At 43.9% G+C, this 22,924-nt stretch overlaps 3 protein-coding genes across 7 annotated transcripts; 2 read left to right on the top strand and 1 right to left on the bottom strand.

Moving 5' to 3' along the window:
• Positions 1–330: 330 nt before the first annotated feature.
• On the top strand, positions 331–6,577 carry LOC102629486 (uncharacterized). Of its 2 annotated transcripts, XM_006482506.4 has the most exons (13): positions 331–603; positions 1,346–1,821; positions 2,050–2,116; positions 2,411–2,809; positions 3,117–3,262; positions 3,338–3,446; positions 3,558–3,703; positions 3,875–3,948; positions 4,041–4,158; positions 4,256–4,455; positions 4,561–5,771; positions 5,873–6,108; positions 6,213–6,577. In XM_006482506.4, exons 1-13 carry the CDS (start codon positions 595–597, stop codon positions 6,235–6,237), a joined length of 3,216 nt encoding a protein of 1,071 aa, XP_006482569.1. In that variant the 5' UTR covers positions 331–594; the 3' UTR covers positions 6,238–6,577. The 2 variants fall into 2 exon arrangements, with proteins under 2 accessions (XP_006482569.1, XP_052299167.1); XM_052443207.1 differs by lacking the exon at positions 331–603 and having other exon boundaries at positions 1,707–1,817.
• A 347-nt stretch (positions 6,578–6,924) lies between these two features.
• On the bottom strand, positions 6,925–10,736 carry LOC102629021 (DExH-box ATP-dependent RNA helicase DExH18, mitochondrial). 4 transcript variants are annotated; one of them, XR_008055678.1, is made up of 4 exons: positions 10,501–10,734; positions 7,910–10,321; positions 7,373–7,539; positions 6,925–7,260 (listed from the first exon to the last, which is right to left on the bottom strand). XR_008055678.1 is itself a non-coding variant. In XM_052443208.1 (2 exons), the coding sequence occupies exons 1-2, from the start codon at positions 10,279–10,281 to the stop codon at positions 7,482–7,484; spliced, it is 2,430 nt and encodes an 809-aa protein (XP_052299168.1). In that variant the 5' UTR covers positions 10,282–10,734; the 3' UTR covers positions 6,925–7,481. The 4 variants fall into 4 exon arrangements, 1 of the variants encoding a protein (XP_052299168.1); XR_008055679.1 differs by having other exon boundaries at positions 7,373–7,536; positions 7,910–10,736; XR_003065917.2 differs by having other exon boundaries at positions 7,910–10,734.
• A 4,293-nt stretch (positions 10,737–15,029) lies between these two features.
• On the top strand, positions 15,030–16,007 carry LOC127903135 (uncharacterized). Its single transcript, XM_052443814.1, has one exon. It carries the CDS (start codon positions 15,030–15,032, stop codon positions 16,005–16,007), a length of 978 nt encoding a protein of 325 aa, XP_052299774.1.
• Positions 16,008–22,924: the final 6,917 nt, after the last annotated feature.

The raw sequence follows: 22,924 nt of genomic DNA, 5'->3' as shown, positions 1-22,924 counted from the left end.
GAAATTTAAAAACAATTTTATATTTATTTGAAAAATTAATTTCACCGTTTATGAATAGTAGGCGTACAAGTCCTTAATGCTTTTAGTTTTTGACACTTGTCCGGTATCCATCGGCTAGCTGCCTATCGATCATAGTCCTAAGAATAGAACAGGACGCGAGTCAGCCAGAGAATGAACCAACGTAATTCCCAAAACTACCCCTTCTTTTAATGAGTTAAAATGATTGGTCGATCCCAGTCGATCCGAGGGATATTATAGTAATAAAAAAGTAGTAAGACTAAGACGAGGGACATGAGAAAGACGAAAAAAGTTCACTTCATTAACTGATCCGATTCCGCCCCTGTAAATAACACATCAAATCCACCACACCACTACCACCTTAACAAGCAGCTATTCAGTATTCCCCCCCCCCCCCCCCTCTCTCTCTCTCTCTCTCTTCTACAGACACAAAACGACTAATTAAAGCGCTGTCGTTTTCAAGGCGGCATAATATGAGCAGGAGAGCAGGGGGATCATCATATAATACATTGTTCGAGAACTGAAAGCTGATTGATTTGCCCTTGCCAGCAGCAAATAGCTAGGGTTTATTTTGCAATGGATCTGGTGCGCGCCTCCCCTCTGCTCCTCTGATTCTCAGCTCCATTTTTCTTTTGTTCATGCGAAAAACGATTTTCTTTTCTTCTTTTAATTGGAAGTTGAAGTTCACTTTCTGCAAAACGCTGAACCGTTTCTTTTTCTCATTTCAGTATCTTATGCTGATAGCAGAAAAGTTGTTTTTTATCGGAATTTTGGCATTTTTTCGATCAAAGAAAAAATATATATGCATTTTAGTGTCTTTGCATAGTTTCTTATTTCTTAAGATATTTTGTAGAAAAAGAAGATTTTCTTGGAAAGTCCAGCATTTTCTCCAAAATAAAAAAAAGAAAGAAAAAATCTGGATTATTTTCAGCTTCTGGTAGAAGTTACGTCTAAATATTTTCTCTTTCTTGCTCGAGATTTTACCTTTTTTTAATATGAATATTAATTAAAAAAATCGATTTTTCGGGAAAAAAAACGTTCCACTTTCTCGATAAAAAAAAAAAAAACGGATTTTTTTTTTCATTTTTCAGTGACTTTTATTAAAGATTTGTTTTCTTTGAGAAAAAAAAAAAGAACTTGATTTTTTCATTGCCTAAGATAGCAACAAAACTTTTGAACTTTTCCACGTTCAGTTTTACCTTCTTTATGCCATTGCTTGCAGTAGTAGATTTCCTAGGATAAGCTTTGCATTTTCTCCAGAAACTTTGTCACTAGCTAATATGTTGTTTTTATTTTTCGTGTTCATTGTTTAATAACTGATTTACAGGAAACACGAGGTAATGGATTCGCAGATTTTTTCAACAAGGTACCAAAATGTATGAACTGCTCCTATTCTTCATACACAGCAGCACCATCAGTTACAGACTTAGAGACCACCCTCATAATCAACTCCCTCTTAGAAGACGACAAAAAGCAGCTCATAAACGTCTCAAAACGACACTTCATCGACAATTCCCTTGACAGCGCCGATCAACAAACGGCTATCGTCACAAAGCTCCTCCGCGTCAGCTGCATTTTCGACTCCGTCAGCTGCGCCACGTCGCTCGTCAACGGGGACCTCGGACCGGTCGCTTTGGTCAACGAGGTGGAGGAATCCTCCGGCATGACGGCCCTCCACCTGGCGGCGGAATCCCACGCGGCACGTTGCGTTGAGTTGCTGCTTAAAAAACGCGCCCGTACGGACATTAGGAGTAAGGACGGACGGCGACTGCTGCCTCTGGAGCTGTCTTTGTCTAGTAGTAGGTAACGGTGCCGTTTTCCCAGCTTTTCAGTGTTTTGTGTGATTATAAATGGTAAAAGTTTTTGGCTTTTTGCTTCGCCAACCAGCGCAACACGAAAAAAGCACTTTCCACTTTTAGTAACCTCACCTTTCGCTCTCCAAGATTATTATTATTATTATTATTATTATTATTATTATTATTTTTATGATGATGATGATGATGATCATTATCATTATAATATTTGTTTCAGGATGGATGTGATTTGGAATCCGGATGAGTACTCCGTTGAAGACTTGGTTGTCATTCTTGGCCAAAAGGTTGCTGTGTCAACTTCTATTTCGAGTTATGTTTGGTTGTCCAGAAAGTTAATTAGCTCAATAACATTCAGATCCTCAGCTGCTAGTCTAATCACAAAGAAGTAATAGCTTACATTTTATTTTCATTCAGGTTCCTGACTGACTGTAACCGGCAACTGCTTAGATAATGGGATCTGTGTCAAAACAGTTCTTAAACCATATTACCAGTATTTTTTTTCCCCGAAAAGAAGGGAGTTGCATGTTATTGTCATTAAATGATAATTAATTATTAATTTATTGTTTTGTTTTTCACAGAATTTGACTACGGTCAAACTGCTAAGCCAGAAAACGAAGGAATTAGACGAGGTGGCTTATGCAAATGCTGTAGGAGGAAGAATAGTGGCGTTAGCTGCGCTGCTGATAGTAGCTGCGGATAAAGTGAACGAGTCGATTTTGGTGTTACACGACTCGGATTTGGGGGCCAAAGAGAAGACGACGATTTACGAGTGCGTGATTAGAGAGGCCTTAGCTTTGGGCCGCGCAACGAAGTTGCAGCGAGCTGTTAAACGGAACTCTACTCCGACGACGAGCCAGTCTGCAGAGAAGAGGAAGCTCTTGCTCCTTGAGATAGAGTTGCTTCAGCTCTTTGGTGCTGTTGCTAACGGCAGTTGTACGGACAAGAAGGTGGGCCCACCATTGATACTCGCGACTCAGGTAAAGATAATGATAATCTAAGTGGCAACTTCAGTTACAATGATGATTTGTGTCCCTACGAAACCTTGTTGTCCGGGTTGGGTGTGATATTTTAATCATTCGATTAATGGAGTGTGGGCACTTTCGTAATTCCGTTGGCCCACATGTCTCGGACTTATTATTGTATGCTTCCTGCATTTTAGGAATAATGTTTTATCATGGGACTTGTAAGCCTTTTCTAATTGGAATTTTCATTTTATTTAAAATGATAATGACAAAACTTAATTCCAGAGTGAGAAACGGTTGAATTAGATTTTATCACGTGCAGGCAGGAGATGAAGATGTGATTGAGATACTTCTGAAGTCGAAGAATATAGACATAAATGATGCTGATGCTGATGCTGATGGGAACTCTGCTCTTCATTGCGCCCTTAAGACATCTATGGGCTTATCACAACATATACTGCAGAATAGGTCTCTCTCTCTCCTAGCTAGCATGCATAAACAAATGATTGCGTTTTTGACTCAAAAATAACTTCTTGTTTACAGAATTGTCGGGATTCTCCTTAAGCATGGCGCTATAGTGAGCCAACAGAATAAGTTGGGTTTAACTGCGCTGCACATTGCAGCTGGTAGTGGCAATTCACAAGCACTTGAGGTATATGTAAAAATTAGAACTTTATTTCTCCATTGCTAACTCTCTTATTTTTAGCAATATTCTTCAATTCTAGTTTGTTATCTGTGCATTTCTCATGACATTTTGCTACAGGACCTTATTCGGAAAGAGCCTGATTGTATCAACTTAAAAACAATAATGATGGAAACCCCACTATTTTTTGCGGTGAAGAATGATCATATGGTTTGTGCTGAGGTTCTTTTGAGGTGGGGAGCAAACAGTGAAGTGCTGAATTTGCGGTAGGAATTTAAACAACAAATCCCTTTGTCCTATGTTCATCATAATTGTTATCATATATCTTGCAAGTAGATATTTGTCTGCGTAGTTAAGAGACATCCTGATATGTAAGTTCGAGTTGCTAACATATTTTTGTATGCCTATGTATGTGTACCAACTGTTGTCATCCCCAGTAGAGAGAGGCCGATAGACTTTGCAAAGTCACAAGACATGCGTTTCTTGCTAAAAGCAGCCAATACTTGTCACAGTAAGTTGGACCTGAACAAAGTAGATTGTCTTGAACATTATATAAAAACAATGTCCTTTTATTCAATCTAATGTGCGTAAATCCATATGTAGCGAATCTTGCTTTCCTGAACCAAGAGAAACAGAATGCTTCACTGGAAAGTGATGAAGATATTTCAGGGACCTGTGAAGCACTTCTGTCCATGGTAGATGACAACAGCAACACTGAGAGGTGTCCACCTTAATGCAAAACCTCAAATTTTGCAAATGCTTCGAATCTTTTTCTTTTGTATGGGTTTTAGTGGTCTTCTAATTCCTTTGATCTCCAGAATCTGCTCCGGCACGAAGATAGAGGTTTGTAAGTACTATGAATCTCATAGTGGATGCATAAGAGGGTCCAAGTGTTTTTATGCCCATGGTGAAGAGCAGCATCGCAAGATGAATCCAGGAATGTGCATGATCCATGCTTCAACACAGGAATTCAAGAGTAAAATTTTCGTAGGAGGCCTTCCTTGTTTCCTGGATTCTGGTTAGGACCATGTGACATTTCTTGGCATTCGAAACTAAGTCCTATTCGGTTTATTTATATTTTATCTCACTGATGTGATTCTTTTCTTTCACTTTTATGAATCAGATTCCCTGGGAGGGTATTTTGAAAAACATTTTGGGCCAATTGAAGATGCCAGAGTTGCTGAATTTCAGACAGAAAAGCAGAGTGTGTCCCGAGGATTTGGCTTTGTAACCTTTAAACATAAGAAATCTGCTGCTGCAGCTGTTCAAGCACGCTTTGTAACCATTATGGGCAAGGAAGTTGAAATTAAAAGTGCAGTTCCAAAAGAAGTATTATTTGCCGAGTTGCAGAAACAGTCTGCTCAGCAACAAGAATCAAAACATGAGCACCAGGCTCAACTGGGAGCAAAGATTCCAGATGAGAGAACTATGGAACAGATTATCAGTAGGAACGCTAAAGAGGAAATTCAGACTAAGAAGATTACAGAAGAGATGCCATGCAGGAGGGTTACAGAAGAGGCCACAGCGGAGAAGTCTTGGGCTGGTAGATTGCTCTATGGTCAACCAAAGACAAGTTCCAATGAATCTCAAGCATACCTCGTGGAGAGCTTCGAGGAGAAAAGTATGCCGAAATGGCTTAGGACGTTCAAAAAGTGGCTTCCCCGCTTCTTGAAAGATGTATATAGGCATCCACTTGAAGGAAAATATGCTCTGTCATCTCTGAAAACAGATTTTAAGGCGGTATGCGGCCTAGAACTGGATCATGCCTCTCTCGGATACTCAAAGCTTAGTGACTTTCTGAGAACTCTTCCCGATCTTTGTCATGTGAAGGCTGGGCCTATAGGAAAAAATGGATCACCTAATCACATGGTTCTTGTGCCAAGTCCTCCTAAGCAAAAGTGGGGAGCTCTCCAATTATCCAAAAATGGGAACCCGTCCTCCCCAGTCAACTCTGCTAGTGATAGTAATGAATGTGATCGTAATGATTCCAAGTCTCCTCAGGACCTCCGGTCAGTATCAATCAGTAGCACTATTGAGCGGAAGCCAACCAATGAGGTCCCCAAAGGTAGTTCATCTCAGAGGGATACATCAACTAGTGCAATTTCAGCCTCAAAGAAAGTGATTGATTATTCAACAATATTTTCGTCTTCAAAGCCTGGTCTATCCTCCAGCAAGGGAAATGATGGAGGTTCAGGAGGTAAAGATAATGAAAAAGGAAAAGGACTAGAGAATTCAAAAGGAAAGAATCCCCGGCCTCCAGAAGATCATCTGGTTCTGCGATGGCTTAAAGGGCACAACAATTCTCTCTTTCTTCGCGAATATGATTTTTCACATGTGAGCAATGAACTACATTTTATTTTTATTTTTTCCATTTTCAAATTATAATAACATTAAATTAAGAGATTGTTGCGTGGATTTGTGGATGGTGTGTGCAGGAATACAATTCATGTTTCAAACAGAAAATCTGCTTTCGATGCAAAAAGGAAGAGATGCAGTGGGCCAATAATCCATGCCAGCACCTGCTGTGGTGCAATGTTTGTAAACGAGAAACTATAGAGGCAGCTGCTGGTTCAGAGCACCTATGCGTCATCTGTGATAAGAAAGTAGAGGATATCATGTTAATATCAAATCCTGAGGAATTCCCTCCTTTATCTCCTTCTGATACACTCCAGTAAGACCAAGCCAGAACCACCTTCTTGAAGTAGAAGCATGTAATTGCAGTTCATTTTTGTTTTCCCCTTACCTGACATTGACTTTTTCTTATTTCTTTTGTAGTCCCTCAAAGAGAAATCTCCGCTGAATTGTTAGCTGATGGATTCATCACAGTAACAAAGTCTCTGTCTGCATAGAAGAAATAGTATATGTAAAAGGATTACGTATTAAGCAGGTGTCTTGATGTGTGGGATGCACCCTTCAAAGAAGAGCAAGAGTATAGGAACTAATTGCTTACTTTTGTGGTGGAAATGGAGGCCTGATATTGTATGTACATGGCGCCTCACGCAATCTTCTTACTCCACCAAACTTTTGATTTTTTTGCTGATCGTAGAACCAGAGGATGTGAACTTGGGCCAATGATAGATAAGGTCATATTTTGTATATTCCAAAATGTTGTTGCTCTCCGTGATGGTTCATAAAACAGATAAGGAAATGCTTTTAGTTAAAAGACCATATTTTTGTTTCTTGAATCTGTAAAACAAATACTTGACAGATTTTTTCCTGTGATACTACATCTCGCATTACTCTATACAGTGTCACTTATGGAGTCTGTTTGTGCTTGTATTGGTAATGACTTGACTTACATGGAATAAACTGCAATAGCTAAAGTGAGAAAATATAAACAAACTAAGTTCAACTCCAAGAAGACACTGTCAGTGAGGCTATTGAAACTCCAATTTAACATAGGGAAAGGGTTATCGATTGCTTCTTAGTCTCACTTGTGGTCTACAACAGTACAACCCCACCGTTTGCCATCCTGGCTGTGGAGAAGTGACATTGGGATTCTAATTGCATTAATAAATTTCAAAATTTTACATAAAATCATAGACTCAAAATTATACCAAATGTCTCTTACTCCTCTACAATTATTGCAATTTACAGCCCACTTAAAGTAATGCCAAAATCAGATGATCCCACTACCATGTTACTCGTTTGTGCATAATTTAGGTAGACTGTAAATTATATAAACTGTAACTTAGTAAAATCCAATTAATAATATACAATACAGAGAACAGAGAACCTATTACAGCAGTCCATTTAAGCCGATTGCTATTATCAAGCAGCATCATCCCAACATCTTTCTTCTGTGAATTGCAAAAGTTCTCATCTGGTAAAAGGAAATTCCGGAATTGCATATCAATATCAGTATGAAAGTTTGATCAACGGCCCGTCTTTTGTACTAAAAAATCATTAACACTGACTGGGGGTAGCGTTTGCACCTGTATTGTAAGTAGCAGGTGTGCTTCTCTTCTACTCCTCTCAATGGACTGACAATTCCCAGATGTCTGCATTGAGCTGCACCATACAGTCCAATTACTGGCGAAATGATCATGCTGGTATTTTTTCTGTGTGCAAGGTCAGTGAGGTTTTTTCTTGCCTTTTCCTGCTGTAAGGAAAACAAGACAAATTGAAGGCACTGAAAATTTACAAGTAAGACAGAGAACTGTTGGCCATGTAAAAATTCCATGTCTATTGTCCAAAATCTTTAGTATATCAAAACAATCTTCATCTGCCCCAACCTATCCATGGATGAAAATCTATTGCCCAAATGATTTCAGAGATGCAGTTTTTGATTTGTAGAGATATGGATTGTGTTTCAGTGACTACAACAATCATCCAGGTTTCTTCAGATGAATGCACAAAACAGATATTTCCAAATAATGAGTACTTTTAGCTATATCCTAAATATTCCAACAAAATAATTGATATCAACCATCAAAATGCAAGTTAAGAAATAATCCATGCAATAAACTTACTTCTCATATGACTTAATGATTGACCGAGGTCTGTCGTAACCATCTTCTCTTTGCTGATGCAGCTTCGGTTTCCCTGCCTGCCTTGATTCTGGTTTCCAGTTAGCATTGGTGAGTGACTGACCCAATAATTCCGCAATGTCTGTTGCCATTGCCTCGGCCTTCTTTGCATATGGGAATACTTCCTCCTTGAATTGGTGAGACAACCATAGATACATGGACAAAACTTGATGCTTAGTCTCAAGATCTAAGAGTTCTGCATCATTTTTGGCAGAACCTTTTGGCATGCCCATTGCTATACTAACAGGGGCATTTTTACTGTAAGATGAAGCAAATCTCAGAAGATGGTACATTGCTTTTGGGTCTCTAATATTAACAGGAGCAAAACAAAAGTTGAAACGATCTTCCAAAGACAATCCTTGGACCTTCTCCAACATATTTGCTACCTTCTTTATATGATCATGTCGACATAAGAAGTATGATCCATCTAGACGGCAATTTTCACCAAACTTCTCAAGCAGCTGGCAGAAAGTATAATTTGAGAGTTGCCCGGAAAATAGCTCAACTTGCTCAAAAAATGGAAAAAGACCCACTTTCTTAACTACTTCAAAAGGTTGCTTCAGGCACTCGATTAGGTAATCCAAATCGTCTAAATTCAAGGTTGTTGTGAGTCCATCAGGGTAAATGCTTCCCCTCCTACCAGCTCTCCCTGCAATCTGCTTCACTTGTGATCCTGGAACTGGAATAATCTTGTCACCATTGTACTTTGAAAGGCTATAGAAAACAACTCTTCTAATATTAAGATTCAAACCCATTCCCACAGCATCGCTTGCAACCAGCACATCAAATTCATTATCTTGATCATTGAACAAGTTAGCTTGCTGTCTACGAGTCTCTGGAGGCAAAGCCCCATAGATAACACAACAGTGGTGATTAGTGTGTTTCTCAATTGCCATTTTCACCTCAAATATCTCTCGCCTCGAGAATGCAACAACACAGTCCCCAGATCGCACATTTCGAAGATCTCCTAACAAGGTCTTGGCTTCAACAACCAATGGTTTGAACCTCTCATAGTGTTGCTCATGAAGCTCATCCCCAGTTTCTGAACAAATCTTCCGAACAACATCCAGAACACTTGGATCTCCACACAAATGTATTTCATCAGCCATCAACCCAAGCAATGCCCGAGTCCATGCATAACCTCTACATGGGTCTGACATCATCTGGATTTCATCAATAACAGCAACATCATACATTTCATCTGTAGACACCATTTCCACAGTGCAAGCAATGTGGTTTGAGAAAGGAACAAGCTTCTTCTCTTGGCCTGTAAGAAGACTACAGTAAACCCCGAGGGCATTGACTTTGTCAAAAACTTCCATAGCCAAGAGCCTCAGCGGACTGCAATAAATACCCTTCTTTGCTTCCATAAATCGTTGCAAAGCATTGTATGTCTTACCGCTATTCGTTGGACCACAGTGGTATATAATCTTACGTTTCATCACCCGTGCAAAAGGAAACCATGTGTGTGGCTTTGTGAGATCAGCTGATTCAATCATTGCTCGAAACCGCTTAATTTCATCAGGGAATTCTTCTATGCAGAACTCAACAAATATAGGGAAAAGAAACTTAACAGCATCATCTGATGGACCAAGCCACACCAAATACTGGGCAACATCATCAGGACATTTCTTAATGAAATAGCTGCGAAACTTGCCAGCAGCAGTAGGGAAAAATGACTTGCCAATATAAACTGCAAGTGCCTGATTGGCTGCCCACCCTGAATTTGAAAAGAAACGGAAAACTTCCCTTAGAACCTCAAAATCAGACCGATTAATTTTGGCACCCTTTTCAGTACTCCTTAGCTCCCCAAAAACTTCCACAGGATCACGCGTTGACAAATGCAAAAACCTCACACTTTGATTGCTATTTTTATGTACAGATTCAACCATTGTTGAATCAGAAATAACACTCCCATCAAAATAATCATCCAAAACTTCAACTTTATCCTCTTCACCACCCTGCACAAAATTCACTCCACTTTCTTGCTCTACATCCTCCACTTTTGGTTTAGTAGCAGTGCCATTATTAACCAAACCCTCATTCCCAACAGATGAACAAAACGATCTAGCCTTTAACTCTATAAACCTAGTGTTCCCTGAAGGCAAATGAAAACGAACAGTGTCTATCAAGCTTGCGGAGAATTCCCGTTTACGCCCATCAAAAGTGAGACCAAACTGGTTTTTCTCCAATACCCACTTGTCACATCTCCCAACAGAATGAAAACATTGATTTGAACTCAAAGCCCCAACCCTAGAAACATTATTCTTTGATCTGTATATTCGAAACAGAATCGTCGCTTGACCTCTTGCCATTTAACCCTTTACTCACATCAAACAGAAGAAACCTCCCCCCCTCCAAAAAAAAAAACTCTTTTTTCGTGTTTCAAAGCAATTACTCACCCCCAGAGTTGAGCAAAAATGAGTGAAAAAACAAACTTTATTGTAATTCACAAATAAATCCTCCGAATGTAAAATAAGAACTTTTACCCTAGAAAAATGAATTATTGAACTGGTGGATATTAAACAGCATACCAGAATGTGAAAAAGAGAGTGACAGAGAGCAAAAGAAGGGAAATTTGTGATTAGGCTTAAGCCAGCTAAAAGGCTAAAACCCTAAACCTTAGGCGGTCTGTAATAAGATATTTGCAGAAGATTTGTAATTGTAACTCGGTGTTTAACTCCGTTTGTTTCGGTCAAACTCGATTTTGGGAAAGGCCCAAACCAAGATGAGCCAATTCGAAAATCTAGTGGGAAAATAAAAATAAAAGAAGACGGTGCTATTAGCACCCCTCAGAAATATTCATGAAGCCCCTGTAAAGGGTAATAATTTCTCTCGTTATCTTTCTCACTCTATTTCATTTTCTCTCTCGATCTCTAAAATCTCAAACTCTGTAGAGTAACTGAGTGCCTCTTTTGAGTGGGTTTAATTTCTTTCCTCAATTTAAGTAAATGTAGTTTTCTTCTTTTTAAAGTGTGAGTGGAGTAGACGTCATTCGAATATTAGAAATGATAAAAATCTGGACGGTACTTCATAAAGATTAATGTGTAAATTAATTTCAATAATAGTCTGATTTGTAAATATCAATTGTAATCTCATGTAATATGAGTTGTACTCTTGAATAATAATCTCATGTAATAAAAAAAAAGACTGAGTGCCTCCTTCATGTGTCATCAACTCTCCTATGTAACAAATTTATACTTAAAATTAGGATATAAATTTCTATCTTTAACGTATTTGGATTTCCCTGCAATCATCTTCTTTGTTGCTTGTTTCCTTTAAAAACAAACCCCAAAACAATTTCCTTATTTAGTTTCTTAAAATTTCAAAACACATTAAGGTAGTGTTTATATTTTGGATTGAAGTGAGAATCGTGAGAAGTGGGAATCCTGAGATTATGAATGTGGAGTGGAGGTCAAAGTAGATTGTTTACTTACACTAAAATGAGAGTATAGAATTGAAATCAGAATCTAATTTATTTATTTACATTGTTTTGAATTGGGAGTAAATAGTTTTAAATTATAGCTTTACCCTTAAAGAATTATAGTTATTAATTACAAAATTAATAAAAATAATATTTAAAAAATAAAATATTTATTTTATTCTATTTTTAAATTAATAATAATTATTAATATTCTTAACTATGTAAATCACAATTATTTTATTAATTTAAATTTAAATTATATAAATAAAAAAATTATTAATAACAACAACACAAATGAAACATTATTATTGATAATATAGTATAAAATTAATTTTTTTACAATAAAATATTTATTATTATTAATTACTAATATTAAATAAATATAATACTATTATTTTTAAATAAGTATAATAATATTATATTTTAAAATAAAAATAGAATATAATAATATTATTAATTCTTTATGAGCATAATAATATTATTTTTAAGTAATTTTAACTTAGAATCAATGTAAATTATTATTTTTAACCAAAAAATTAATATTATATTTAAATATGTTTAATATTATTATTTTTAATAAATTTAATTTATAAAATAATATATTAATATTATTTAAATAAATATGATATTACTTATTTTATTAAAATAAAATAAATATGTTTAATATTATTATTTTTAATAAATGTAATTTATAAAATAATAAAATAATATTATTTAAATAAATATGATATTATTTATTTTATTTTATTAAATATAAGAGTCAAAAAGGAAGAGAGGGGAGTGAATTCCTACTCCCACCTTCTCCCATGGGAGTGGGAATCCCACTTCCCACTCCAAAATTAGGTGGGATCCACAGAGTGAGATTCACACTCTCTCTTTAAAAATTGTAGGAGTAATCCACACTCTTCACTCCCACCACTTGAGAAAGTAAACACTACATAAATATATTAAAGTCTACAGTCTTCACTCTCCTAAATGAAAACATCTTTAATCGATCAATAAAATTATAGAAATTAACTCAATTTGTGCAATGAGTCAGAGGAGGTCAATGGCAGAGAAAGTCATCGAAGTCCTTCTCATCGAATCACATGAGCTTTAACTCTCGACTTCTTAATTCCTGTTGATGCGAGATTCCGGTTCCCCTCGTTCTACGATCAGGATCTCTGCTCGATCAACTTCGTCACGACCAGGAGGTCTCCTCGCCAGGCTTCTTCTCCAGAGGTCCCTGCATACACAGACAAGTCAGAGTACGCCGGTTGTTTTCCCGGCGCAAACCCTCCGACGCTCAAGTCAGATATGAAGGTTCGGGAAAGGCTTGCCACAGGTCTTATGGCGTTTTTTTGTGGTTTTCTCTTCTTTTTAGGTTTTTTCTCTTCTAATCTCCAGAATGCCAACCCTTTTACCTTCGTTGGCTACCTTTTTATAGGCTTCCTCTGAATCTCAGTCTTCCGCCCTTTTTCCCCCCGGTCTGGGACTCCCACTGCTGCGTTATGGGCAAAAAACCGGATTGGCGTGTTACGCCACGGTTCAGGGGAAAGCGTGGCTGCCATGGCTCTGTGAGACCTTGCGTGTTACGCCACGGTTCAGGGGAAAGCGTGGCTGCCATGGCTCTGTGAGACCTTGCGTGTTACGCCACGGTTCAGGGGAAAGCGTGGCTGCCATGGCTCTGTGAGACCTTGCGTGTTACGCCACGGTTCTGGGGAAAGTGTGGCTGTCATGGTTCTGTGAGACCTTGCGTGTTACGCCACGGTTCTGGGGAAAGTGTGGCTGTCATGGTTCTGTGAGATCTTGCGTGTTACGTCGCGGTTCTGGGGAAAGTGTGGCCGTTGTGCCTAGATTCTCGTGCTGGAGAGCGCGTCTTGCCAACTGCCGTCGACCGGGTCTCCTCGCCTCTCGATCTCTAGCCGGAATGGCCTTATGCCCCTTATAGGAAATTGGCCTCGCGGATGACAACATCGTGGACGAGCAGGATATTTCTGTTCCTGTTCTTCCACGCACCAGGCTTTAACGGAACACACCGGTTCGCAGAACTCCGCCATCAGATATCTGCTCGTCATTCCTGGTCCCTTCGACGCATTTATCCCAAACAGTATCCCTCCCAAACACCGGTCCCCTAGTTTCTGGTGTTGGGTAATGTAGTGGACCAGCAGTAGAAACTCGATAGTACTCGCCCGCGTGGGATTGGAAAAGGCTGCCAGGAGTCATGTCGCATTTAATTGCGGACGTGGTGACGTGGCAGAAATCCCCCCCTCCATTTGAATTTCAAACCGACGGTTACGAGATCCTCGGGATTCGGCGCAGTTATATGCTGGCAACCCAAGAGTCCGTCCTCATTTGGAAAGCCAAATCCTCTCGAACGGCATATTCACCATTCACTCTGTCTCCGTCTACGTCTCCGTTTCTCCGGCAAAGAAGTTCCGGCACGAAGCCCCCCCTTGCCTTTCTCCGATTGAAGCGGTACTTCAGGTATTACTTCTCTCTCCTCGGTCTCGAATAGTTTGTAGATAACTTCTTTTTTCTTTCGTTTGGGTAGTAGTTGGTGGTGTTGTGGTTAGAGTTTAGGGAATGTCGAAAGGCAAAGAGAAGGTCGTTGAGGTTGATGACGACGAGTTGGACTTCCTGCCTAGTCTGCTCGCCAATCCCGCCTTTGACCCCGAGGTCCCCTTAGAGCCTGTTAGGCCTAGTGTCAGGACTAGTGCTAGGAGCATGTCTCCCCAAACGACCTCTACAAGCGGGAGTAATGGTGAGGATGGATCTTCTGACTCCGAGGATACTTTGAGTGAGGGTCGAGGAGATGATTCTGGTGAGGCGTCCCCATCGGGGGCGCCGCGACCAGAAGGGAGGAGCACAATAGGAGGTAGAGCCCTATCGCGGGATTATGCTATTGATTACATGACATGCACGACCACGTTTGATGAGCTCGAGGACCTCCGGCTGAGGTATAGCATTCCTGGCGAGATACCTCTCAAGGTCCCGGGAAAGAAGGATGCTCCCAGCCGGCCTCCTAGGGGATATGTTACCCTGTATCTGGACAGCTTTAAGTACGGGCTGAGGTGTCCCTTGCAACCTTACTTTGCCCGGATACTTAACGGGCTAAATCTAGCTCCTGGTCAGCTGAATCCCAACGGGTGGAGAGTGCTCTCTGGTCTGTTCATATTGTGGGACAGATGTTGCCAGAGCGAGCCCACGGTTGATGAGGTGAAGCACCTGTACCAGCTAAAGAGCAGCCCCAAAGATGCCGGCTGGTACTACTTCCAATCTAGCACCAAGAGCAGGAAACCTATAACCGACCTCCCTACTGGTGGTGGTGGGAATTGGAAGAGAAAGTTCTTTTTTGCTGGGGGTCCTTGGGGTCAGGTCGCACAAATGGACGGGAAGGATTATCGGGTCCCACCCCGTTTCACGGTTCCAGGTTGCCTGCTCGCTCCAGATGTCTTGTATCCATAATTGTTCTTGTTTCATTGGCTTGTTTCTAACCAAGTGTCCGTTTATGTTGTAGTTTCTTGGGGCGTTCATTTCCCACTCCGACCCGGCCCGCTCAAATGGGTTGAGGCTGTGCTAGTCAATTCCTGCTCGAGCCGGGAACTGATATCCACATACAACTTGCTCGAGTCTCGCTTGATACTTCCTGGCCATAGGATGGAGGACGCTGTGATTGGGGCTCTGACCCGAAAACGTTCTCGACCTCCGACCACGAAGAGGGACGAGAGTAAGGATGCCCCTACCGCGAAGCGGGCCAACATCGTGCAGCAGGCCCCACACTTGAAGGTTTTACCTCCGGCTCCTGTAGAAGTCGGGGAAGCTAGTGGAGTAGCCACAGATCCTGCTACCTCTTCTCCTCCTGTCGGGCCTCGACCTCGCTTACCGGACAGCCGAGCAGAACATCTGGTCCCTTACCTCAATGAGTTAACTAAATCCGTGAGCAAGAGGGACCTGGAGGCCTTTGACGGCCGCACCTTGGGTGAGCTGGTGGGGGCCATGCAGCATAGCGCTTTCCACCTCAGCTGCATGACCACCTATTACAAGGCTAAGGTTGGCCGCTACGATCGGAAGATGAAGGAGGATATCCAATCGGCGACGAACAGAGCTGACGTTGCCGAGAAGAAAGCAGGGGAGCTGAATCTCGAGAATCTGAAGCTGATAGAGCAAGAATCACTTGCTCAAGCAAAAGCCATTACCCTCGAGGAGGAGTTTACCAAGGTCAAGGAAGATCTGCAAAGGCAGAAGGCTATGTATGAGGCTCAGCTCGAGTCTCTCCGTGACTCCCACCGAGCTCAGGTCGAGAACTTGGAGAGGGAGGCCGACAACCAGTACGACCAGGGACTCCGGCATTCCTATCGTTGCATCATGGCCGTCCTCGGGAAGCAATACCCTGACCTCAAGATGGATGACCTTGCAGCTGGCGTTGCTCGGCATATGGATGAGGAGGCGGCCAAGGAAGATGCCGAGGGGGTGGAGCCGATCGTGATTGAGGAGGAAAACTCTCCTCCTCGTGGAGTCCCTGCTGAAGTTGGCGAGGCGAGCACCCCCCCGGACGCAACTGGCGATACCCCCCCCGCACCTGAGGAGGTCCAGCCAACCGATGCTGCTCGGCTCACAGATCCGCCGTCTTTTTGATATATTTCTTTTGTTGTAATGGACAATGTTCATGAAGATTATCCCCTCTGTTAATCATTAACCAATTAATAAGGATATTTTTTGATTACTTTCTTGTGTTGTAATTATGAGTTAATTTTTGTTTGAGAATCTGCTCGTCTCTGTCTAGACGAGCGGACTCCGGCTTGGCTCATGGTTTTTGCCACATGCCTCCGAAGATTCTTCAATGCTTGGGATTCGGCTCGCCTTCTCGTGGTCGAGCAGATCCTGGTATGCTTGGGGATTCTGCTCGCCATCTCGTGGTCGAGCAGATCGTGGGATGCTTGGCTTCTGTCTCGCCATAAGACAGGCTCTGAGACTTGGCGAGCCTTTGCATGCCTTGGGATTTTCTGTAATCAATTTGGATTCTGCTGCCTTCTCGTGGCCGAGCAGATCCCGGCATGCTTGGCTTCTGTCTCGCCATAAGACAGGCTCTGAGACTTGGCGAGCCTTTGCATGCCTTAGGATTTTCTTTAAACGATTTGGATTCTGCTGCCTTCTCGTGGCCGAGCAGATCCTGGCATGCTTGGCTTCTGTCTCGCCATAAGACAGGCTCTGAGACTTGGCGAGCCTTTGCATGCCTTAGGATTTTCTTTAAACGATTTGGATTCTGCTGCCTTCTCGTGGCCGAGCAGATCCCGGCATGCTTGGCTTCTGTCTCGCCATAAGACAGGCTCTGAGACTTGGCGAGCCTTTGCATGCCTTAGGATTTTTTCGGCTTCAAGCGAATGAAATTCGTCGACGTTCCATTAATGGCAGGATTTGACTTACATGAAATTGTTCGGACATAAAACATAAAAATAAAAGATAAACAGCATAAGCAGAAATTGCTTCAAAATGTGAGCAAGTCTTACTGGAAGTATTTTCGGAGGTGTGCTGCGTTCCATGGGCGTTTCACTTCGTGGCCGTCCGCGCGAACCAGCTTGTAAGCTCCGGGCCCCGCTATCTGCTTGACTCTATACGGCCCTTCCCAATTCGGTCCCAGCACTCCTTGAGTCGAATCTTTGGTGCTCTGATTCACTCTTCTCAGTACCCAGTCTCCGACCCTGAATTGCCGTATGTTCACCTTCTGGTTATAATACCGAGCAACCCTCTGTTGGTAAGTGACTGATCGCTCGGCTGCTTGTTCCCTCCTCTCCATTAGCAGATCAAGATTCAAACACATCTGCTCGTCGTTCTCCTGTTCATTGAAATAATCTGTCCGGTGTGTGGTCGTTCCTACCTCAGCCGGTACGACCGCTTCATGTCCGAAGGCCAAAGCGAACGGTGTCTCCCCAGTTGCGGTTTTGTGGGTTGTTCTGTATGCCCATAGCACACCTGACAGCTCGTCAACCCACGCACCCTTTTTTGCTCCGAGCCTGATTTTCAGAAGCCTCTTGACTGTCTTGTTGGCTGCTTCTACTTGTCCATTCGATTGAGGGTGAGCAGGCGAACAATACTTCAGCTCTATCCCGAGGTTCTGGCAGAAATCCCTGAAGCTGTGATTATCGAACTGTCTGCCATTATCCGTTACCAAGGCATATGGGATCCCGTATCGACAGACCAGATTTCTCCACACGAAGTCTGTTGTTTTCTTCTCTGTGATCCTGCTAAGGGCTTCTACCTCTATCCACTTCGTGAAGTAATCTATAGCAACTATTGCATGTGTTGCTGCTCCTCGTCCCTTTGGCAATGGGCCGATCAGATCAATTCCCCATTGGGCGAATGGCCAAGGGGAGGCCATGGAGGTGAGCTTCTCTGGTGGTTGGTTAGAGAAATTTGCAAAACTCTGGCAGCTTGCACAGCTCCTGGTCTTCCTCTGCGCATCCTGGTGCATCGTCGGCCAGAAATATCCCTGCCTTAGAACTTTGTGGGCCAGGGACCTCCCGCTAGAATGATTTCCGCAAATTCCTTCATGTACTTCCCTCAGCACGTAATCTGCGTCGTCATCGTCCAAACACCGAAGGAACGGTAATGTATATCCTCGCCGATACAGTACCCCATCGATCATCGTGTATCTCGAGGCCTGAGCTCTAATCTTCCGAGCTCGTAGCTTATTTGGTGGTAAGACCCCGTCTCTAAGGTATGAAACTATCGGGTCCCTCCACGAGCCTTTTTGTTCTATCCGCAACACCCCCAAATTTTGCTCGATACTCGGGTGAGACTTCACTTCTAGGGGGACCGACTTTGGCATTTTTGGGTCGGCTACGGCTGCCATCCTAGCCAAAATGTCTGCTCGACTATTCTGCTCCCTGGGGATTTGTATCACCTCCACTGCTTCGAACTTCCCCATCATCTGCCTGACTATCCTTAGGTACTGTTCCATCTTCTCCTCTCTTGGTTGGAATCTCTCACTGACATGATTCACAACCAGCTGGGAATCAGTTCTGATCTTAACTCTGTCTGCTTTCACGGCCCTAGCCAATTCCAGACCTGCTATCAAGGCTTCATATTCTGCCTAGTTATTTGTGGCTGGAAATTCCAACTTTACAGCATAGGAGATCTCCTCCCCCTCTGGGCCTTCCAGGACAATCCCTTCTCCTGAACCCCGCTCTCCTGATGACCCATCCACAGATATCTGCCATACTTGAGTTTCGTCGTTGCCTATATCTGCATCTTGCTGATCCAAGCATACTTCGGGCTCCGCGAACTCAGCTACGAAATCGGCCATTGCCTGGGCCTTTATCGTCGCGCGGGGTTTATAGTCTATGTCGAATTCGCTCAGCTCTACAGTCCACTTGACGAGCCGACCAGAGGCATCTGGCTTGTGCAGAATTTGACGCAATGGCTGGTTGGTTATTACCGAGACCGGGAATGCTTGAAAGTACGGCCTCAACTTCCGAGCAGCAACCACAAGGGCCAGTGCCCATTTCTCCAACGTTGGGTATCTGGTCTCAGCGTCGAGCAGAGCCTTGCTGGTGTAGTATATCGGATACTGAATTCCTTCTTCCTCTCTCACCAGAACGGAACTGGCGGCCCGATCAGATACCGCCAAATACAGACTCAACTTGTCCCCATCCCTCGGTGTGGACAGTAGCGGAGCTTGCTGCAAGTAATGCTTCAAGTTCCGGAAGGCTTCCTCGCATTCTGGGGTCCATTCCGTTTTCTTTCCCCTCCTTATCACTTGAAAGAATGGCTGACACTTATCTGTAGCCTTGGATATGAATCTGCTCAACGCCGCCAACCTCCCCGTGAGGCTCTGCATCTCCTTCAGGTTTCGAGGAGACGTCATTTGCACAATCGCCTGGATCTTCTCGGGATTTGCTTCAATCCCCCTGTGGCTCACCATGAATCCCAGGAATTTCCCTGACTCGACCCCAAAAGCACACTTCTCCGGGTTGAGATTCATCTTATACTTCCTCAAGAGCTCGAACGTCTCCTCGAGATGCCTGACATGTTCCTTCGGAATTTTGGACTTGGTGATCATGTCGTCCACGTACACCTCCATGGTTTTCCCGATCAAGGGCTTAAAGACTTTATTCACCAGCCTTTGATAGGTGGCCCCAGCATTCTTGAGACCGAATGGCATCACCCTGTAACAGAACAGACCTTGGTTAGTGATGAAAGCCGTGCTCTCCTCATCTGGCTCGTACATGGGGATCTGGTTGTATCCCGAGAATGCGTCCATGAAGCTAAGCAGACCATGTCCAGCCGTTGAATCTACTAGCTGATCGATCTTTGGTAAAGGGAAGCTGTCTTTTGGGCACGCCTTATTGAGGTCTGTGAAATCCACACACATCCTCCACTTGCCGTTTGCCTTCTTTACCAACACCACATTTGATATCCACTCTGGGTAATTGACTTCCCGAATGAACCCTGCTCTCAGAAGCTTCTCCACCTCATCATTTACAGCCTCATACCTCTCCTGGTTGAAGCACCTCCTCTTCTGCCTTACTGCCCGAGCACCTTTCTTTATTGCCAGCCTATGACATGCTACCTCTGGGTCAATCCCTGGCATGTCCTCATGTGTCCAGGCAAACACGTCGGCATGAGCCTGTAAGCATTTCACCAACTCCTGCTTTTGCTCTCCCTCAAGTCTCGACCCGATTCTGATCGTCTTTCCCGGGTTCTCTGGTCCCATGCTTACCGTTTCTAGATCCTCTACGGGTTCTTGTCTGCCAGTCTTGTTTTCCACTCGGGTATCGAGGGATGTTATCTGCATCGCCTCCCTTGCTGCCGAGGAGTAGCATCTTCTTGCGATCCTCTGGTCTCCTCGTACCACTCCGACTACCCTATTCACCCGGTACTTCAGAGCCAGATAATGGTTGGACAACACCGCTTTGCTCATCCTTAAAAATGGCCGACCTAGGATCATCTGGTAAGGACCTTCCTCATCCACTACGACGAAGTCCAGTATCATTGTTCTTTCTGTCGGGGGGCTCCCAATTGTGATAGGCAGTTCGACCACGCCCAGAGGGACCAGCTTCCCTCCTCCGAACCCCTTCAAGGAGGTGTTGGTGTATTCCAACTTCCGGTCGGCTATTCCCATCTCTTCCAAAGTTGACTTAAATAGCACATCAACTGAGCTCCCCGTATCAACCAGTATCCGGTCAAACTTCTTGCTAGCGACCGTAGCCTTGATGACTAAAGCATCCTCGTGGGGGTATAGAATCCCTTCCTCATCCTCATCCGTCCACATGATTGGCACTTGCCTGACCCTTGCTCGTTTGGCTGCTGGGGTGTTGAAGAGTATCTCTTTACTGGTCATGGCGTATCTGGCATAATTTTTTCTCGATCTGTTCGAGTCTCCGGCCAACGTTGGGCCCCCAGCTATCACCCTTACTGCGGGCGGCTCGTGTCTCAAGATCCCATCACTCTGCTCCCCTTCATCTGTTGTGGCCACCATCGGGAAAGTCCCATCCATAAACTCGTCCAGGTACCGATTTCTCACCAAATCTTCGACCTGGGTCTTGAGATCTCTACACTCTGCTGTGGTATGGCCATGGGTGCCGTGGAACTTACAATAACGTCCTCTATCCCTCCTGTTGGGTAGCTTTGTTATTGGTGTAGGGAGGTGCAGCAGCCCCCGATCCTTTATGGCCTCGTACACCTCATCCAGGGGCATCTTCAAGGGAGTGTACCGCCCATAGTCCTGGTTCTGGTCGACCAGATGCACTGCTCTTTCTCTGTTTGCCCCACTGTGAGTTGGGGGCGGTGGGAGTGCTTCTGGTCTGCTCGTCCTGCTTCCGTGGGAATGTTGATGAAGATCACCGGATGTCGAATCATGTCTTCTCCAAGGCTCCCTAGCTGGGGAACGAGGAGGTGGCGCCCTGCTGCGCTGATACTGTGACGGCCTCTGATGAGGCTGGTAAGCAATTATCCTACCTCCTGCTCCACTACCGGAGATCTGGTGGTCCCTCCTCCTGATCGGCCCATTGGTTGGTAATGCTTTCTTCTCTTTCCTCCCTAACCCTTCCAACTGGTCTGTCTTGATCCGTGCAGCCTTCTCCTCCTCAATCTCGATGTCTCTTTTAGCCTGTTCGTATGCGGCTGCATACGTTTGAATAGCTGGGCTTCTCAAATTGTACCACAGCCTTCCTATCTTCACCCCTTCTTTCAGTCCCCTTAACGCCTGAGGGTGGTTGAAGGCTCCCAAGTCGAGGACAGCCCGATGAAACCTCTTGATGAATTCCCGAAGGGTTTCTTGCTCCCCCTGTTTCATGCTCTTCAGCTCCATCATGTCATCTTCCGGTGACATTGCCCCACTAAACTGCTTTGCGAATTCCTGGCACATCTGCTCGAAGGTTTTTATGCTGCCCCGAGGAAGTTTCCTGTACCATTCTCGTGCACGTCCCTCAAGGGATAGTGGGAACACCCTGCACCTTTGGGGTGGAGATAATCCCTGTACCCCCGTTATGTCGTTGAAGCGCTCTATGTGCATCAGCGGGTCAGTTCTTCCCGAGTATCTGAGGTCGGGGAGGCGGAAATCTCTCGGAATAACTGCCCTCATGATCTCTGCTGCGAGCGGTGATTCCCCGTCCAGCATTATCCTCCAACCAGGGGCTCTGTTCCTCCCTTGCATGTCGTCAATTATTTGCACTAGCCTTCGCACTTCCTCCTCCAGCTGTCCTGCGCGACCAGGGTCACGTGCTGCAGCTTGATCCCGCTCTCGCTCTACATCATGCAAGTGTTGCCTCAGTTCTGTTTCCTCTGCATTCACCGCCCCGTCGCCCCCGTCATAAGTCTGTCTTACCGGGGACTGCTCTCTTTCTCTATGAAATTCTCCCCGCAGAGGTACGTTACCTCTCTCACCACCAAATCTCCCAGCGGTTTGACTTCTCTCCGCACTATCGGTACCTGGTGCCGCTCCACCGCCTCTCACCCTTCCCTCTTGGGTTACCCTTCGCTCGTTCCGCAGCTCATGCAGGATGGTTGTCAAGGTTTCCATCTGCTTTTCCATTCGTTCCATCCGGTCGAACATGACTTTTTCCCGTGCTTCGCTGATTACCTCCCTCAGCGTCACGGAATCGTTAAGTCTCATGTCACCCCCTTGTGCGCTACTTCCTCCTATCTCCATTGCCTTTCGCTTACTCCACCCCTCTTCTTGCTATCGACAGAAGCTTTTTGCTCTGGGTCCCCACAGACGGCGCCAAAATGTTGATGCGAGATTCCGGTTCCCCTCGTTCTACGATCAGGATCTCTGCTTGATCAACTTCGTCACGACCAGGAGGTCTCCTCGCCAGGCTTCTTCTCCAGAGGTCCCTGCGTACACAGACAAGTCAGAGTACGCCGGTTGTTTTCCCGGCGCAAACCCTCCGACGCTCAAGTCAGATATGAAGGTTCGGGAAAAGCTTGCCACAGGTCTTATGGCGTTTTTTTGTGGTTTTCTTTTCTTTTTAGGTTTTTTCTCTTCTAATCTCCAGAATGCCAACCCTTTTACCTTCGTTGGCTATCTTTTTATAGGCTTCCTCTGAATCTCA

This window comes from Citrus sinensis, chromosome 6 (genome assembly GCF_022201045.2).
Source record: "Citrus sinensis cultivar Valencia sweet orange chromosome 6, DVS_A1.0, whole genome shotgun sequence".
Taxonomy (NCBI): Eukaryota; Viridiplantae; Streptophyta; class Magnoliopsida; order Sapindales; family Rutaceae; genus Citrus; species Citrus sinensis.
The sequence above is the reverse complement of the archived record's forward strand: the minus strand, read 5'-3'. Positions and strand labels throughout refer to the sequence as shown.

Bases quoted from the DNA above. Each gene is read 5' to 3' on its own strand.
- LOC102629486 (XM_006482506.4), top strand. The intron at 2,810-3,116 runs GTAAAGATAATG...TATCACGTGCAG, and splicing joins CATTGATACTCGCGACTCAG to GCAGGAGATGAAGATGTGAT. The intron at 3,263-3,337 runs GTCTCTCTCTCT...TCTTGTTTACAG, and splicing joins CAACATATACTGCAGAATAG to AATTGTCGGGATTCTCCTTA.
- LOC127903135 (XM_052443814.1), top strand. From the start codon at position 15,030: ATGGAGGACGCTGTGATTGGGGCTCTGACCCGAAAACGTTCTCGACCT.
- LOC102629021 (XM_052443208.1), bottom strand. From the start codon at position 10,281: ATGGCAAGAGGTCAAGCGACGATTCTGTTTCGAATATACAGATCAAAG. The intron at 7,540-7,909 runs GTAAGTTTATTG...TTTTCCTTACAG, and splicing joins ATCATTAAGTCATATGAGAA to CAGGAAAAGGCAAGAAAAAA.